Source organism: Diabrotica virgifera, chromosome 1 (assembly GCF_917563875.1).
Source record: "Diabrotica virgifera virgifera chromosome 1, PGI_DIABVI_V3a".
NCBI lineage: Eukaryota > Metazoa > Arthropoda > Insecta > Coleoptera > Chrysomelidae > Diabrotica > Diabrotica virgifera.
This window is the reverse complement of record NC_065443.1, coordinates 31,118,058-31,138,117: the sequence shown is the minus strand read 5'-3', so window position 1 is coordinate 31,138,117 and position 20,060 is coordinate 31,118,058. Positions and strand designations below refer to the sequence as shown.

General features: G+C 32.3%; 1 protein-coding gene across 5 annotated transcripts in view; it reads right to left on the bottom strand.

Annotated features, from left to right (window-relative positions):
- The window catches only part of LOC114328206 (rho guanine nucleotide exchange factor 11), a 767,005-nt gene that overhangs the window by 53,772 nt on the left and 693,173 nt on the right, over nucleotides 1-20,060 (bottom strand). For all 5 annotated transcript variants that reach the window (XM_028276988.2, XM_028276990.2, XM_028276989.2 and 2 more), the window contains 2 exons: nucleotides 19,177-19,388; nucleotides 13,913-14,000 (listed from right to left, as the gene is read on the bottom strand). In XM_028276988.2, the coding sequence (XP_028132789.2) occupies nucleotides 13,913-14,000; nucleotides 19,177-19,388 (300 nt within the window). The remainder of the gene's footprint in view (nucleotides 1-13,912; nucleotides 14,001-19,176; nucleotides 19,389-20,060) is intronic.

Genomic DNA, 20,060 nt, shown 5'->3' with positions numbered 1-20,060 from the left:
ATGATTTCTATTCTTGTTCTTTGTGAAATCCATCTCCTTATGTCTACTCTTTCTAACCTTCTTCTGTTGAGTTATAGTTTTATAGTTAATGTACCACTCGCACACTCCTCACCGTATCTCGAAGAACGTCGCGTTGGACTATGGTAAGATGGGATTAGATGTTAAGATTCACATTCTTGTCTTAACATCGATTACATAGCCGCAATTACTGTTGAATTCTTTTGAATGAATTGAAGTTCTTTTAAAATCTGCAAAAATATACAGGGTGTCCCATTTAAAGTAAATAAGTTAAGGGTATTTCCGGTGAAACCGGAAATGGAATAGTAACAAAAAATATGACATCAGATGCCTTTTGCGTCACTGTACTTGCATGCAAAGTTTCATAAATATTGTTCTTTTCGTTTCAAAGATATTTGCTTGGTTCCATACTTTATCCCAACTCTGTATATTGCTGCATCACCATAATATAACCCTAATCACAGTATATTCGATGAAAATATCATATCAAAGTTATACATCTCAATCAAATATCCTAGAAAAAACAAAGTTGTTCTTTGAGGTGAGAAAGATGAAAGCAGAATTCTTTAATTAAAACCAACAAACATTTTTATAAGCATTATGATTATCCGAATAGCATAAATATTTTTGTATCGAACATACAAAGGGATTAATTTTCACTACACTGATAAAATATTAAGACTGCACTCCTTAGGAGCTGTCTGTATGCTGTTTTTAAAACACGCTTTGATCTTTTTTTTATGCTGTGTAAAAATATTTGTATATAAAAAGATAAAACTAACATGTGTCGGGCAAGGAGAAGATTATACAATGTTGAAATTAATGTAAACAGATAAAATATACACCTAGAAGAATTACAGAAATAGGTCTATGGAGGTTCGAATTGTCAAAGTAGTCAAAAGCTTGAATGTTAATGCAAAGATACTTAGCTGTTAATCAATACGATGTAAAAGTTTCATTTTCGTCACGTATCGAGTTTTATCAAGTTTGAATTTGATAAAATTGAGAATTAAACATTAAACGAATTCTCTAGAAAAATAAATATGTATTAATAAGCAAGAAAACATCATCTTCCGGCATTTATGTATATTGAAACTAGAAAATCAAATAATAAAATCAAATAATGCGAAAAATACAAATACTAAGAGGAATCTAGGATGTGTACGGTACTCTACTATCTAAGGTATACAGTGCGTCCATAAAGTAACGCATAAATTCATTATTTCGTAAACCGGCGACACATCAACTCACTTTACAACCCATGGGATAGTCATACTTTGCCGAAGGACATATGTAATTATTTATAAAATTTATTATTGATCGGTCATATTACCCGTATGCGCGCCAATGGTGAATATTAAATTCTTAATTGTATTCAGGGCCGGCGATAACGGGCCTGCAAGGGATGCATTGCAGGCGGGCGCCCCTGTGTGGGGGGCGCCAAAATGAGCTTTTGTTTCTGCTGGTGTTATGTAAAATACTAAAATAGAAAAATTCATTTTTTAAATGTGGTTTAAATTCGTCATAGTACCCTAATCTGTGTTTGTTAGTTTTGCATATAACATAATATAAATACAAAAATATGCAATGCGGCATAAACTTCTTACCATGTAATAATGTAATTTATTGGTCAAAGATATCATATTTCAACCAAACAACTTTGCTCTTAATAAGAATGCTTTGTTTATGTTCTTCAAATTTCTCTCAAGTTGTTAGTTTTGTATCAGCAGTTATGAGAGAAAATGAATGATTTCTAGTAAAATAAACAAGATTGTGATACTGTTTTCTTGCCGCCTGCGCCTGTCTAATTATTTAAGTATTAAGCATGTACCTATTAATAGGTATCAAGTTAAGTATTAATCCCATAAAAACATAATACCTATTTAAAATAAACATTTTACATAAAATTTAGTTTAGAGCTCTTTAGATTTAGTATTATTTCATGTAATTATAATACAGAATAGTTTGTCAGTTTTACTCTGCAGTTAAAGAATCATTCAATTAATATAAAATTATATTTGTTAAGTACTACTCAGTACTATTATTAATTTACGGTTAAGTTATTATTTTTATTTAGTTAAATAAAAATGGATTCAAAAAAATTATCTGGGGCACAAATCAAAAAATAAAAGCTGAAAAAGAAGAAATGACACAAAAAAAACAATCTTAGTTCTCTTAGCCAATTTCTTAAAAAAGTTAAAGTGAAGTTTTGTCAGATGAGGGGCCCAATAAAACTGTAACTGAACTTTATTTACCGGGGACATTTACGGATAGCGGGACACCGACTTAAGTAGGTGTCTCGCTGCCCGGAACACACATTTTTAGGACACAAGTCCAAAATCAAGTCATTAATAGGGAGAAAAGCTCTTCTAGCTACCCCTAAAATCAGGTGGTTTAACCACATAAAGTAATACAGAGGATGTGTTCCATTATCCAGTGCATCCAAGGTAACGTTCAGTACAAAGCCTCCTAAGGGTAAAAACATGCCGAAGATACATGGATGAGCGCGGTGTAGGTCGCGATCGCGGTCGCTACATCACTATCAAAACAAACCTTCATTTTCTTATGAGATCGCACATACCAAGGATGTGTCACCCGTTCACCCTCGCGACCTTACATCACGGTTTACAGCGATGTGGATGCCAAGACAGGATACGTAAAGTATCTTCGATAAGGGTAAAAACATGCCGAAGATACATGGATAAGCGCGATGTAGGTCGCGATCGCGGTCAAGGTTTACATCGATGACGGGCAGAACATACCGAAGATACTTTCCGTATCCTGTTTTGGCATCGACATCGCTGTAAACCGCGATGCAAGGTCGCGAGGGTGAACGGGTGACACATCCTTGGTATGTGCGATCTCATAAGAAAATGAAGGGTTTGTTTTGATATCGATGTAGCGACCGCGATCGCGACTCGCGACCTACACCGCGCTCATCCATGTATCTTCGGCATGTTTTTACCCTTATTCGTTATGTACTGCGATGAGGAGGGGTGGTGGTACAACTTGAGGGTTCAGATAGATACGGGGTCACGTTAAGCAGTGTGATTTCGGACATGTGGGTCTCACTGTTCCATATGAACACACATAATATTCCCGAGGCTGGGGTTGTACGAGTATCTGTGTGTATGTGTGTGGGGCGCCTGTGCTAGTTTTGTAGGCGGGCACCTTATACCCTAGCGCCGGCACTGATTGTATTGTCAAAAAATGTGCAATAACTACGTCTTAAAACCCACCAAATTTCATTTACGTATCTCAACTGGTTTTAAAGCAATAAATAAATCGTCAGTTTGTAAGAAAAAATTCAACATCCCGTAAATCGGAAACGAAGCATTTGCGGACATACGATTATAAAGCAAACTGTCATTATTTTGTCATGCAGAATTATCTCTTTAAGTTTGCCATACTTATTTAAAAACACCCTTTATTGATGAAAAATCTGGCTAGTTGTTAAAGTACCTAACTTTTTTATGGTACAACATAAGCGAATGAATCAAAAAAACAAAATGTTAAGAAAACATGATGCTAAAGTTGGGTTTTAATTGCAGTATTTTATATATGCTAGAATATTCCACAGAGTGATGCGAACTTTGAGAAAAAACACAGTTTGATTCGTACACTCGGTATACAATGAAAATTTATCGGTTTAGCAACAATATTATTACAGCGGTATTGTTAAAGAATAAGGCTATAACATATTTAAAAAATCACTTAAATCGGACAACAGGTTTAGGAAATTCGAGACATCAAAAATGACCAAATTTTTAAGTGGGCCGATTTCTATGCACGCAAGTTTAGTTTGTAGTGTTGTACAAAATATCAGTAACATAGAGTTGTTCCATTAAAAATCCCCCATAAAGTTGCAACAGAACAATCAACTATTTCACAGATCTACATAAAACTGCAGAAACAATTTTATAGCAAATAAATAAAAAGTAATGTTTCGGCTTACTAACCTTAACGTTTAATGGTTGGTTAATTAGCGTCGAATAGAATGTAAATAGAACAAGTAGGCAAGGCTGGAAATGTCGCACTTCCACTGTTTCATTTTTGAGCGAGCATGATGAATGCAAAGGTACGCTTCACGCGAATATAGACCGAGGGCTTGTGAATACTTTTTTAGAATAGGATATGGACTACACAAAACTGTCCAAACCTTTAAGGGTACATAAATCGAAATCGATACGTCAAAATAAACATATTTTTAATTGAAATTATGGTTAATTCCAATTAAAGATAGTAAATAATAAAAAATACCAGAAAAAACATACAATATAAATTAAATCACATATTCCGGGACCAAAAGTAGTTCTATTGAACCTTTATCTTATTAGAAATGTGCACATAAAAAAGTTACAGCCCTTTGAAGTTACAAAATGAAAATATATTTTTTCCAATATATCGAAAACTATTAAGAGATTTTTTATTGAAAATGAACACGTGGCATTCTTTTGGCAGAAACATCTTAAAAAAATAACAGTGAAATTTGTGCACCCCATAAAAATTTTATGGTGGTTTTTTTCATTGAACCCCTTCAAATATTTGTGTACGTTCCAATTAAATTATTATTTCGGTACCATTAATTAAATACAATGTTATTAAAACTTTTTTGCCTCTTAGTACTTTTTCGATAAGCCAGTTTTTTATGTATTTTCCTATTAGTTTTCTTTTATTTTTTGTTTTTCTCCAACGAAACCCTATATCCCTCATGGTCTTTCTCAAAGAGTTGTGCGACCCATTGTAGTTGAATTCAGTTACAAATTTTCTGTGTATTCGTCGCCATTTTTCGGCAATACAAAAACCAATTATCAATCAACGTGACACCCCATTGACGCATTCATCCCACTTAGATTTTAAAGTAAATTCCTATTTGTATTTGGAGTACTAAAATAATGATGATATACCTTCCTCGATAGACTTAATTTCCCTCGAAATTGGTTTTATGGTGTCTAAGCTTAACACCTCTAGCTAGTGCAACATGTTTTTGCACTTGTTCTGAGTATATTAAAGGCGCATTGTCCCTTGCTTCTTGTTGCATATAATGCATAACATTCGCGTTAATTTCTCGGCTTTGCCCGGACAATACTATTCGATTCAATTTTAATTTAAATTCCATTGCACGTCACTGCGATTGTGCTTCAAGAAAACCCTGCCGCACACTATATCGACCGAAGTTTACAGATCAAGCTTACTTCTCCTACTAAACTAAAATATTTACGGTATTTTTTCTGCATATCGAGTGGGAGTGCCGATTGTAGGATTTTCAATGCGTCTTCGACAATGTCAAATTCAAAGTCCTATGTTTGACAAAGTTTATAGGTTTGTTTCAACATAACGAGAACCGCCATGTAACTATCACGTTACTATAAAATAATACGTTCCATGCGTTCTGTGTCTGTATTTCGTGCGTTCCATGGGTTATTTTGTTTACTGCGCAGCACGGTGATCGTTACATGGACGGTTTCTCGTTGTGTTGGAACAAACCTATTGTTACATTATTGTTACTTTGCGATATTTACATCTAACTATAGTTTGTTTTTAAACCAGGAGGAGTAAACTAAAAAGACAGATTCACACCCAAGAAAGTCACTAGAAAAATCACCAAATACATCTTCTTTTTTGGTTGATCATATCGGTCTTCGACGGTAATCCGTACGTATTATTTTATACTCATACGTCTCTAAATAATTTTAAAAACTATAGTTGTTATATAAAAGTAGACTGAAAATCTAAAAATTAAAGGAATGAAATGCCAGTAGTGTCAAAATTTCATAAATTTCATTAGTGTCAAAATTTCATAACAGTGGAGTAAACTTGCCTGAGGTGGGACCAATTACAAACAAGCATTACGGCGTGGTAAATTTGAATTACTCCTCCTGGTTTAAAAACAGACCTTAGCTGCTTACTATAGCTAATAGTACACGAAGTAGCATGTCCAATGCCCACTTGATCTACACATTGACACAATCATATAGCTACACAATCTAGCGGCATTTTTTTAACTGGCCTATGTAGGACCCATCGAGTGGATAGCTACCCTCTCTTGTTTAGTTTCGCCAAAGAATACATATCTACCACTACTTGGTTTCGCCAATAGCTTGCTAATAAGTTCAGCTTTGAAGCTAGTAGCATTAAGGTATAGACTGTTAGCTCTCCAGCTATCATATAAATATATATTTATAAAACGAATGATAATATAAAATTCCAAATGACCACAATAAGCTGAGGTCGCGATAGCTATGAACGGATAAAGGGTTTTATCTTCAGGAAATGTTATATCTTAAAAGTGGTTTTGATTTGTTATTTTATTAATATGTTTGAATTAACATAGAATTAACTTATTTTAATTATACAGAATTAAATAAATTATACATTGACATCAAAATGAATCCGACAATATTAAAAAAAGGCAAAGAATAAAAGTGATTTGGAAAAATTTCGTTTGTTAAAAAATATCACTTTTAAAACCTTTCATTAAAAATATATGGAAGTAAATTTAGCTTAATTTTAGGTTACATTTTGTTTGTTTTGGGCGGCGCATAATGTAGTGAGATCAAATGAAAAATACTCGTAAATACGATTTTTTGTGAATTTCCGATGGAAGATTAGTTGGTCTTACAAGAAAAAGGCGGAAGAATCACTAACAAGTTAAGATGGGAGTAGAGAACAATCACGCAAGACCAGCACGAGGGAGGAAATTAGTAAAGGTGGGCAGGACTAGCTTAGAACTGTGGTAAAAGAAACATCAGCGGTAAAAAACTGTAAAACCGTGGAATTTTGAGAATCAACACCGATTTTAATCAAAATTTGGGTTTAAGCTCTGTTTAAAATTTAAACAAATTTAAAATTTGTTTAAAACTTCTTCAAAATCTACCCTATGCCGAACTGTGGCTTTTGCCCTGGAGGTGAAAACAACCCCATCTAGGGGATGAAAATTTTTTAATCAAAATAACTATGGAAGTCGATAAATTGACCAATTCTCAGTAAATTTTGTCTATATTTTTTTTTTGTAAAGTTGGTAATTTCCAAGTTATTAGCGATTGAAACTATGCATTTTTCATTAAAAAATCTCACGTTTTGTAACTGTTTTTCATGAATAACTTAAAAAAAATTAATTTTATAGAAAAAATCATTATAAACAAAATTGTGGCTAATAAAAAAAAAGAAATTCGCGTCGGAAAGACCTAGGTAAAACCAATAACGACTGAGTTATTGCTCTTGAAATGGAGAATGAAGAATCTCGAAATGGAGAACCTTCAACCTCAAATAACTGGAATTTTTTGGGAAAATTTAAGAGACATCTTTTAAAGTTTATTTATCTTTTCAAATAAGCTCCGACAAAAACAATTTTCATAAGAACTGACTGACTTATGACGAAAATAAAGTCGCTCTCTTCTTTTTTCTGTTTGAAATGTAAAAATTAAACCCTCGTCGTTACAATCCTAATGAAAATGAATAGCTTCCTAATTGAAATTAACTTTATTTAGGTATCATTGATACGATCCATGTGATTCGACCGGTGTTTAATGCTTAGTTTAGAAAAAATAGTTGATTAAATCGAAAATGACATTATTATAATTAAAAAAAAGTGCATTTTTTTTAAATAACCCTAAAAGTACCTATTCATAATACAAAAATAAAAAAAGATCCAAATTTTCAGTAAAAGAAATTCTACAATTAATATTTGAAACATTTTTAATATTATGAATACTTTTAGATTTAAGAAAAACGCACTTTTTTTTTCATTTTATAAATGTCATTTTCGATTTAATCAACTATTTTTTCTAATTTAGTTAATTTCAAGTGGGAAGCTATTCATTTCTATTAGGATTGTAACGACGAGGGTTTAATTTTTACATTTCAAAAAGAAAAAAGCAGAGAACGACTTTATTTTCGTCATAAGTCAGTCAGTTCCTATGCAAAAAACTTTTATCAGAGCTTATTTGAAAGGTTTTTTATTTTCAACAAACTTTAAAATATGTCTTTTAAGTTTTCTCAAAAAATTGCACCACATTCGAGTTATTTGAGATTAAAGGCTCTCCATTTCGATGTTCTTCGAAAATAACCATCCTTTAAAGAGCAATGACTCAGTTATTATTGGGTTTACATAGGTGACACAAATCTCTTTGTTTTTTTATTAGTTACAATTTTGTGCTTAATAATTTTTTCTATAAAATTAAATGTTTTTAAATAATTTGGAAAGTCAATTTTGCAAAAAAATTTTATAGAACAAAATTTACTCAGAATTGGTCACTCTATCGATTTCCATAGTTATTTTGATTTAAAAAAATTTAATCCCCTAGATGGGGTTGTTTTTACCCCAGGGCAAAAGCGCAGTTCGGCATAGGGTAGATTTTGACAAAGGTTATAATTACTATCTAAATCCAAATTTTTAAGAAAATCGACGTTGGTTCTCAAAATTCCACGAGAAAATGGCTGTTGATTGGACTAATAAGGAAGTTACAGAAAGTGCAAAGGCTCGCTTGTGAAGTAATCAGGGGTGCAATGCGAACGTGCACACTGTAGCCTTAAAAGGTAAGCTAGATCTGTCTACCCTCTTCTACATATACCAAGGATCGCTCTAGAAACTGTCTTTAGGCTAACACTCACTCAGTATGTAAAACTCGGAGACCTGACTGAGCACCCAGCGACTTTCAAGTGTTGAAGCAACGCAATCCATGAATATGCCCACAGATCATTATCTCTACACAACAAGAATTCAGACATATAACTAAATATTATTATAAACGGCAAGTTAAAACTCCCCAAAACACACAAAACGAAGTTACACACATCACAAGAGGTGACCTCACATTTTTTACTGATGAGTCAAACACACAAGAGAAAATAGGAATAGGGGTTACTGGTTCTAACACCAGACTGTCAACTGCCCTCGAAAATACTCATACATTTCCTGCAAAATTGCTAGCAATCGATTTTTGTGCTCAAGGGTGCCTGAAAAAATGGCCTCAATTCAGCCAAGATATTTTTATTGTCCCGGATAGTCATACTTCATTGAAAGCTCAAGTTTACAAGTTATGAGTCTACAACGCTTGAAACCGCAAACAGTCAGTTAAGCAATTGAAGAGCACAATGAAGTAACGATGCTGTGAGTGCCAGGGCATAAATAAATTGTTGGTAATGAGATTGCTGATAGTATCGCTAAAGAAGGAGCAAATACTCCTTTTATATGGCCAGAACCATTCTGCGGTGTACCAAAAATCTGCATAATGGTGGATGACAAAAAATAGTAAAAAAAAGGAACTTAGTTTAGCCTATGGGAAAGATATTCCAAGCCAAAGGCAAGCAAAGAGGTTATTTCAATCTTCTTCTCGCTACGAAAAAATAAGTAACTTCAGTGTAACAGAGTAAACGGACAAATAATATGTTTATTGTTTGCAACTGCAAGGTAATTGTTCGCAAACGTCATAAACATGTAAACGTTACCTTTTAGAGCCTGACCATGTAACCAATATCTCTCCTAAATGGACAATAAGTTTTCTTAGAAGAGTAGATCTGGTGGGCTGAATAAACATGTAGGGTATATACAAAAGATCTTACAGCCCAATGTGGAAAGGTCTACGTAGCCGATCGACTGCTTTGAAATCTACAATCTGCAATATCTAAAAACGCTTCTTCATAGACAAAAGATACGTGTAAAGCGTAGTAAAATAAAATTGAACCTCAAAAAACTAAATTACCGGAAATAAAAGCACCCATAGATACAGCAACGTCAACATTCATAAAGATCAAGACATTTCTCTGTAGTAAAAATGTTAATGTTAAGCAGCACATCCCTCCTAAGATGGTATATTTTTCTATAACTTTGTTCGTAAGCCTGGACGTTAAAAAATGTCGAACCTAATACACTCTCGACTCTAGAGATTTGATATCGTTGATGTTTCAAAATTTGGTGTTATTAAAGGATTATTCCATACTAACATAGTTACAAATAAAATTACAAGGTTGGATTCAGAGACTGAAAAAATAACATCCCTAAAAAGAAAAAAAATAGTATCTTGAACATATTGTCCCTAAGATGTCCTACACTACAAACAAAAATATTGTAAAGGTAACATGAAAAGTAGAATTCAAAGAGGAAAAACTACTTGTATGGAAATATTAACGAGATGGGTCAGAGCTCTCAACAAACCAGATTTTAGTGCAGACGAAAATAAGATAAAGGTTGGCATATTGATCTCCGAGATAAAGATGACAACGAGAAACTTGAATATTATATAAAACCACCTCAACTATTTAGATGAACCTAACCACTGATTTAAAGTTAAAGAAGCTGCAGGCTTATACAAACCTAGAAGAGTTGCGTGTTTGGCAGATAACCAAGGCAAACCACTGTTAAGTGTGGAAGAAAAACTAGAGACGTGGAAGAAATATGTGGAAGTAACTTTGGCAGATGAAAGGCAGAATACCATTGAAGACACTGAATGCCAAACAGGACCCCCGATTACCATTGAAGAAGTCACGTCAGCTATTAAAACAACTAAAGATGGTAAAGCTGTAGGGCCTGACCAGTTTTACGTAGAATTCCTAAAACTTATGGATGAACAAGGAATAAAATGGATTATGTCATTCATAGGAGATTCTGACCAATAGAAAGCTACAGAAATGCAAATTAAGGTGATAATTTTTGATAATATCCCGTCGTTAAGTATATTATGTCAGATGCCCTTCGTTGCTACGAAAAAATACATTCAGTGACATTAATGACAATTAATGTTTTAAAAGTTATAAAAGTGATGACTTTCAATCGTAAGATATTTTATATCAACTGTTTGTTTAACAGTACTAATTTGTACTTACATAAATAAATTACAATAAAATTTTGGTTTTGAACAGTTTTATTCATGAAATAATCGCAACAAATTGCACTCGATCTCTAAAATTAATATAGAATTTTAGAGCTCTTGTGCAATTACTACTGATAACAACTGTATTCAACAAAATATACGTAACTGGAAAAATACCCCAAAGCTGGTTAAAGTCGACCTTCGTAACTTTATCCAAAAAAGTAAATGCCAAAACATGTGAAGATTACAGAACAATCATTAGCCTAATGAGCCACTTGCTCAAAAAGTTTCTGAAAGTGATACACGGCAGAATATATAAAAAATGCGAAGAACAGGTATCATGGACGCAGTTTGGATTCCGCGATGCCTTAGGCACCCGAGAGGCTCTATTCGCTGTCCAAGTGCTTATGCAAAGATGCAGGGATGTTGACTGTGACGTGTATATTTGTTTTATCGACTACAAAAAGGCGTTTGATAGAGTAAAACATGATAAAATCATAAACATCTTGAAAGAAGCGGGAGTGGATGATAGAGACTTGAGAATCATATATAATTTGTATTACAACCAAACTGCCAATATTAAAGTGGATGACCAATTGACAGAGGCAGTCTCCATAGATAGAGGAGTGAGGCAAGGACGCATCTTGTCCCCGGTGCTGTTTAATATATACTCTGAATGTATCTTCGAGCAAGCGCTGGGAGAACTACAGGAAGGCGTATTAGTCAATGGGAGTGCGTCTGACGTCAGACAATCTAGATGGTTTGCAAAGAATAATGTCGCGCATATCAGATATAAGTAGAGAATACGGACTTGATCTCAATACGAAAAAAACAAAGTACATGGTAGTCAGTAAGCGCGAAATGTTAAATACACAGCTTTTGGTTAACCAACAACTAATTGACAGGGTCGACAGCTACACATACTTTGGTTTGGTACCAGCATAAACAGCCAGTGGGACCACTCAAGTGAAATAAAACAACGCATAGGAAAAGCGAGATCAGCGTTCATAATGATGAAGTCTCTTTTCAGAAGCCACGATTTACCTCTTGCTACCAAAATCTCTATTATTAGATGATATGTATTTTCTGATAGATGTTCTAAGGTCAACTAATATTGACGATAAAGATCTAAAAATCATTGCTAACTTGTACTGGAATCAAAGAGCCACAGTTAGAGTAGACGGTGATCACACAGAAGAGATTCAAATTCAACGTGGAGTAAGACAGGGATGTATTCTTTCACCATTAATTTTTAACATTTATTCAGAAAATATGTTTGAAGAGGCACTCAGTACTGCACAAGGTGGAGTTGTGATAAACGGGAAACTGATAAATAATCTCCGATATGCAGACGACACTGTACTGATTGCCAGTAGTGATACCGAATTACAATATCTATTGGATTCTGTGGTAGCACAGTGCAGTAATTATGGTCTCCACCTTAACATAAAAAAAAAACAAAATATATGGTCGTCAGTAAGGATAATGTCATCGATGCTGGAATCCACTTTAATGATGTACAACTTAAGAGAGTTGAAGCTATAACATACTTGGGAAGCAGAATCACTGATAATTGGGATCCATCCACCGAAATACGTTGCAGAATTGCTTAAGCCAAATCAGCATTTTTCCGTTACAAGAAAATTATATGCGGTCATGACATCAATTTGAGTCTTAGGACAAGAATTTTAAAGTGTTACGTGTTTTCCGTTCTTCTCTAAGGAGTTGAGTCATGGACCTTAACAGGAAGAATGCTTAAGATGGTTGAATCCTTTGAATTATGGTGCTATCGAAGAATGCTGAGAGTAAGCTGGATGGACAGGGTGCGTAATGATATTATTCTGAGCAGGATGAAGAAAGGCAGAGAACTGGTAAAAATGATAAAGTCTACAAAAATCGAGTATTTTGCGCATGTTTGTAGACATCCGGAAAAATATAGCATTCTACATCTAAGTATGCAGGGTAAAATAAAGGCAGAAGAAGTCGAGGAAGAAGAAGAACACCTTGGTTAAGAAATTTGAGGCAATGGTTTGGTCACACTTCGGAATCGCTCTTCAGATCTGCTGCGAATAAAGTTATGATAGCCAACATGATCGCTAACGTTCGATAAACGGACATAGCACCCGAAGAAGAAAAATATGTATTTTCTACGTTATTATACGGAGTAGAGGCCTGGACACTTTCCGAGGCTTCTTTGAGAAAACTCGAGGCATTCGAGATGTGGTGTTACAGGCGCATTTTGAGAATTTCGTGGGTGGATCGTGTGACTAATGTTGAGGTTCTACGTAAAATAGGCAAGGAATGCGAGATTATTAACACAATCAAAGAGCGGAAACTAGAATATCTTGGTCATGTTATGAGGAATGAACAGAGATATGGCTTGTTGCAACTCATTCTTCAAGGCAAGGTATTTGGAAAGAGCGGACAAGGGGAAGAAGAATATCTTGGCTTCAAAACCTGAGAAAGTGGTTTAATACATCGACAACGGGACTATTCAGAATAGCAGCAAGCAAAGTTAGGATAGCCATGCTGATCGCCAACATCCGGAACGGATAGGCACCTTAAGAAGAAGAAGAACCACTGATATTCGAATTCTACAAAGAATGAAAAGCGGAGCCTATAAAATCATGAGCAAATAATGTACAGGGTATAGACTGTTAAAATTGGTTATAGAAGGAAACATCTGCAGTAGATTAGGATTCTGGAAGTGAATCTCCTTGTATGGAAACATTGAAATAGCTACTACCAATTCTATTATGACTATAATTTTATAATAGCCAAGCTATTCCAAACTACAAAATTAATAAAGTAAATATGCAAAGATGTTCAAAAGTATTCTTTGATATCTAAAAATAATTAGGATGAAACATTTGTGGTATATTTACATTGTACTATAAAATTAGCAAAATCCGTTGATATTGCCGTTCTTTAATACTTAGATTTTATATTTTCTATAAATACAAAGCTAAACATACATGTATAAGCTGTAAATTCTACATCATAGCAATCTACAATTACTCAATATAATTTACGTGGTATATACTTCCTGACTACATTAAATTATAAAAAAAAATCATACTTACATTTCTCTTTTGATTTCATCTTCTACTACTAAATCATACATTTGACTATTGTTGGCTGAAGTGTTAACAAGAAAAAGCGCGTTTTTACCTGAAAAGAAAAACAAAATGTTAATTTAATTGTACATTTCAGTTTTACTTAATTTAATTTACAAATTATCAAACAGGAGTTAGCATTACATTTATATGTGACGTATATAAATATCATATAGCCCAGCTCTAGTTTATTTTATAATAATTCGAGTTCATAATAATTTTAATGCATAATGTGAAATTGTAACTTCAAGTCGTATGCCTTCAAGACTTCTTGTGATAAATAAATAAAATCTTGTTAGGTTTTCTTTTTTTTTCAATCGTCTTAAAAAATGCGTCTACTTTTATATACAATATATTTTTAAGTGCGAAATATAGCCAGACCAACTTAATTGCTCCCTTTAAATATTCGTAAACTAATTATAATAAAATTGGAAAGAAATCCTTTGTAAAAGGTATAAATTTTTTTTTTTATTAAAAATCCCTTAAAAGGGCTACATCACAACAAAACGTTTTCGATTTTTATAAAAAATCATCATCAGTGTTCGATAAACTGGATGCTAGCTGAGCCACAAAAGAAAAATATCTGGGTAAAAAATTTTCGCATTCGGTTGCCATTAAGTCATTGAAATGTGATCAACTCAATTTGGATCCCACGTGTTGGGAAACCTGTATACCTTACCTTAGGGCATTATCCTGTTTGCCATGTGACCATCACAGGCCTTTTTCTTGAAGTATGCACTTTTAAGGCATCTATATTTTATGTAAAGGGTTTTTACCTAGATATTTTTCTTTTGTGGCTCAGCTAGCATCCAGTTTATCGAACACTGATGATTTTAATTATAATAATTTTAATTAAATCTTTTCGTTGTTCTGAAGCTATTTCCTTGTGGCATTTTTATGATTAATTATTTATATGGGAAATAAGCCACAATTAAAATGAAAAAAATAATTTTATTAACGTTTCGACGCCCAAATCGGGTGCCGTTGTCAAAATACAAAATATTACTCTATTTTGTATATTATATAAATATAAAGTAATATTTTGTATTTTGACAACGGCACCCGATTTGGGCGTCGAAACGTTAATAAAATTATTTTTTTCATTTTAATTGTGGCTTATTTCCCATATAAATAATTAATCATTAAATCTTTTCCTTGTGGATTTTAATTATAATAACATTTATGCCATATTCTTTGACCTTATTAGTCACTACTTTGGACTTCTACATTTTAAATAGAGTTTTTGAGTCACTAACATACACCAGGATAGGACTATAGGGGAGTGCAATTAGAACGAAAACATGCATTGTTTCGGAAAAATTCAAACAAGCTTATATTTTTCTAAAACTTTTTTTGTTAGTTTATATACATGGTAAAGTAAAAAGTTCTACTCGCAGATTTGGCCGCTAATTGTTTATTAATTGTTTAAACCATAACAATTGTTTTGTATAAATAATTTTAAAAATATCGTTAAATTCATCATTTTACTTTGATCAAATATGTTTCTATTTTTTTTTTTTTTTTGATTATGCTGAATCCGAATATGGCATTGCAATTTGAAAATTCTTATACATAAGCTCTTATACAGTATGTCTGCGTAGCTAGGAACCACATGGAAAACTTTTTTATTATCAATTTTACGAAAAAAATTATTCTTCATAAAATGCTCTGGATAGTCAAAAATCTAAAACTCAACCATTAGATATCAGATTTTATCAATTTTATATGAGTTATGTCAAAAATATGAATTTCGTTAAAGAGTAAAGTATTTTTTGATATTCCAGAATATCAAAAAATGCTATTATGAAAAATTCTTTGAAATTAAAAACTATGTTTAAATACACAATTACATCATTCTAATCGAAAAAAATTTTTAAAATTTTTTCTCAAATTACGGATACTTATTATTTTATTACAATTATGATAACTATTTTATTATCACTTTTACGAAAAAAGTTATTCTTCATAAAATGGTCTTCCTGGTCTAAAATCTAAGATATAACCATCAGATATCAAACTTTTTTAATTTTATACGAGGTATGTAAAAAATATGATTTTTTTTAAGAGTTAAGTGCCTTTATTATTCACAATATTTAATTAGAAGGATGTAATTGAACACTAAAACAATTTTTTTAATTCCAAACAACTTTTCTTAATAACAATTTTCGATATTGTGAAATGTAACGGTACTTTACTCTTGAGTGAAATCCATATTATTTGACATATCTCGTATAAAATTAATTAAATTTGATATTTGATGATTGCATCTTAGATTATATACGATGCAGAGTATTTTATAAAGAATAACTTTTTTTCGTAAAACTGATAATAAAAAAGTTATCAATAGGTTCCAAGTTACGCAGATATACTGTATAAGAGCTAAAAAAATTGTTTTTTGCTGAACATTTATTATTGTTGAAGCTTATTATTAAATGTATTTTACGTAAGTTTTACAGAAAAAAGTTTTGATCACTTTGTATAAACATTTTTTTAGCTAGTAATTTTCGGTTTTTGTATTACATTTTTGTTATCCTTCTTAATTTTCTCAAAAAGAAATAGTCTTTTCATTTCTAAAGTAAAATAATTTAGTGCATGTTAAAGATTACATCCTAAGCTTTAAAAAAGCACTTATAAAACTGTAATAGATCTGTTCAAACTTGAGTAATACCGTCTTAAAGTGGTGGTAATTCTATAAAACTACGAAGATTTCAAAAATTATATTTTTTGAGACGTCAAATCATTTGAATTAAATTTATGAGATTTTTTTGGAATGAAACATCATTTAGTAAGATGCTTGAAAGGTAAGTTGTGCAAAATTGAGGGTTTTATAAGAAAAATTGTATTAGTTACACATTTTTATATCATTTTTTAACAAAATTCATGTAAGGCTCACTTTCCGCCCCCACCGTACTTATGCCCATACATTTTATTTCTTTTTATTGTAACCATAAGATAGCTTAATTATGCTTCTTTCATGTTCAATTTGTAAAATTTCATTTGATCCATTAGTTAAAGATTTACATTAAAATAACTCAACCGTGCACTTTGCCGTACGCTAGTTTACAGTGCGCCAATGTTTGTGAGAAGGGTGACTTTAGCGTTATAAATAAAAAATTATAGAAGATACAGATTTAATTTTAGAAAATTCTTTATATAAGGTTTTTTTTTGTAAAATTTTCTGAGTTTTTCAATGGTCAAGTCAGTTTTTTCTAAAATTTATATTTTCGGAGTTATTTAAAAAAACATCTAATTTCGTAATTCATTTGTTTAATAAAAAATTAAGCACCCACTTCTCGAGTAGAACTTTTTGATATGTTGTTTGTTAAACATTTTTTAATGAAATTACAAAAAGTTTTATCTTGTTTGATTTTTTCCGAAGTGAAAATCTATATGCACTCCCCTACTATATAAGTATGTATAGCAAAACTACTTAATAGCGGAAAATGTCATGAAATTTTGGCCGTTTAGACAAGTGGCCGCTTTATAGAGGTTCAAACTCGAGTTTATCGCCGTGGTTCTAAACCATTCAAAAAAATTATAGATGTCTTTCAGTTTTCTTAGAAACTTTACTCATATTTTCCATAATGAACGCAAAATTTCAATCTTGGTTTCACTTACATTCTTCATCTGCAATAGGTCAGATTTTCTTCCCTTTTCAGTAAATTCCTGAGGTATGTTTCCAAATCTAGATTTTCTGGCATATTTTAAGGGAGGCAATTACTGACAGTGGAATGTCATAATATACTTCAAAAGAAACATTTCTCTACACGTTCATAAGTATACTGGATGTTTGTAAGAACCTTGGTATCAAAAATTAATTTTTTATGTCATATTTTAAAATTATGTATTATCCCCTGATCCAGTGGTTGACGATGGGACCTAGTGTTGGGAGGTAGAAAAACTGCTCGAACATTTTCCAATTCAATTTTTAGATGGGACGTAGCGTCGTCTAAAAACAGGTCCTTTGTTCTAAGTAATTTATTTATTTTAAACCAAAAATTAAACATTTCTACTGTCATCCAGACTTTTCATAAGATTTCCATACTATTGACAATTATCAACATGTTTGAAAAATCTGGAATTTTTGAGTTTTCTGATTAAAAAAAAATGGTACATACTTATAGTATTTTTTTCTTTCCACCATTCATATTAAAGCAAGAAAGAAGTGTCATTCGTTGTTAAGCTGATTTTTTTTTCAGACCTCGGTTTCGTCAGTAATAAAAATATCTTTAGCTCTAAAGGCCTTAATAATTATTGATACCAATTTAATTTTCCTGGCTTCAACAGTTATTTCGTCCACGTCAGCAGACTGGTTTGAGGCATTAATTCAATTATCAAAATCGTATTTTCTGCAGAACCTATCATTCCAGCTATTTGAGGCATCCAAATCGTTCATTTGTAAATTTTCGGGTATTTCAAAAGCTTTTTAAATGGTCCTGATTAAAGAGTATTTTCATTTCTAGCTTTGCGTCATAAAGTACTTGGTCAATAACAAATCGTTCCCTTCTCATTTTTTTTGGAAATTCCCGTTTTTGATTTGCACAAAGTCTTCTTTAAAAAGTTTGTGATTTCCATTTTATTTTTAAGAACATTAGAACACACACTCTTCTTTTATTTTCCAATTCTCATATATTCTAAAAGTTTATAACAAACAATAATGAGTAATCAGAAATGGGATTGTCATTGTAAATAAAATAGTGTTATAATGTGAAAAGCTGTCGGACAAGATTTGGCAAGACTTATTTGTATTTAGTTCCGTCGCTAATAACCTGTTGGTGGATGCGACTTTTTCTAATAAAAAAAATACTTGGCAACAATCTCTAAATCGTATAAAGACGTGCATCTTCGTTTTGTACTTCCTTTTCCTATCATGTGCGATGTGCGCACCTCCCGGCTCTTCGCTTTCTTGGGCTAGTATACAATTATTGTAATAAATTCGATAAATCTTCTCAAATTTAATTCTGAAATATACACCAACGAATATAACCGTCTATATTCGTTGTACCTTCCAACAAACAGTCTGACCGGAATTACAAAACCGTTCTTAGACACGATAATAAAAAAGTTTACGACCGATATTGAGGCTGGAAATTCTAGCTAATTTTTTATAAAAAATGTAAGTTACTTATTATATTGAGATAATACTTGTAGATTGGACTGAAAGACTATTAATAATATGTAGGACTGTTTACTCCAAATAGTAATACCAACTCCGTCTTCTTGATACTTACACACAGCATTGGCCCTAGTTAAAAGCATATTCATCTTAATAATTGGCGAAAGGGGTTGGGGTTGTGCCTGCAAACCGGACTGGAAGAATTTCAGGAGAAACCTGTCACTATCCCTGTGGAGGATCATAACCGCTTCCTCTAGAAGTAATATATGAACTGGTACTATAGGTTTATTAGGCCGCCTTAGCTGCATACTCCCTTCTAAAATTAATCTAAAAGAAAATAAAAATTTTAGTTAATTTTTCAATTAAAAATTTATATATTAATTTCAAAATCCAAAGAATGGTTATTTTCCAAATATTGTCGGAATAAGTTTCTAGTATTTAGTCTATTATTTCTAATGTTGTTTTTGTGTGCAATAAATCTTCTAGTAGATACTAATGCGTCTGTCCAACAATATTAAACTACAGTGCTTACAATTTACTCAACAAACCGCACTGAACTTCTCATTGGTACCTTTTATTTTAAAGTTTGAAAAATATTTATTGATGTTTTTGGTGATTTATACTAAACACTGATGTTATGTCTAGGAAACATTCTTGACATCTATACAGAAAAGCCATTAAGGCATGGCAGTGATATGAAGTTTTAATGTGAATTGATGGACTAATGGAATCTTAGAAAATATTTTTTTAATTTCTGTTTTTCGAGGGTTTGGAAAATTTGGAAAAATTTGGCCAAGTTGTAGGAGATAATCAATGTAAAGGTACTACTTAAATTGTAGTAAAGTCAACTTAAGCTCAGATAAACATGGAAAGTTGAAATATAGTATACAGGGTGTTTGGTAGGTCGATGGACATTTTTTAAGGGATAATAGGGGACGCCATTTGCAACATTTTTTGCTAATAACGTATCGCTCAAACTGTTAAGGTTTCCGAAATAAA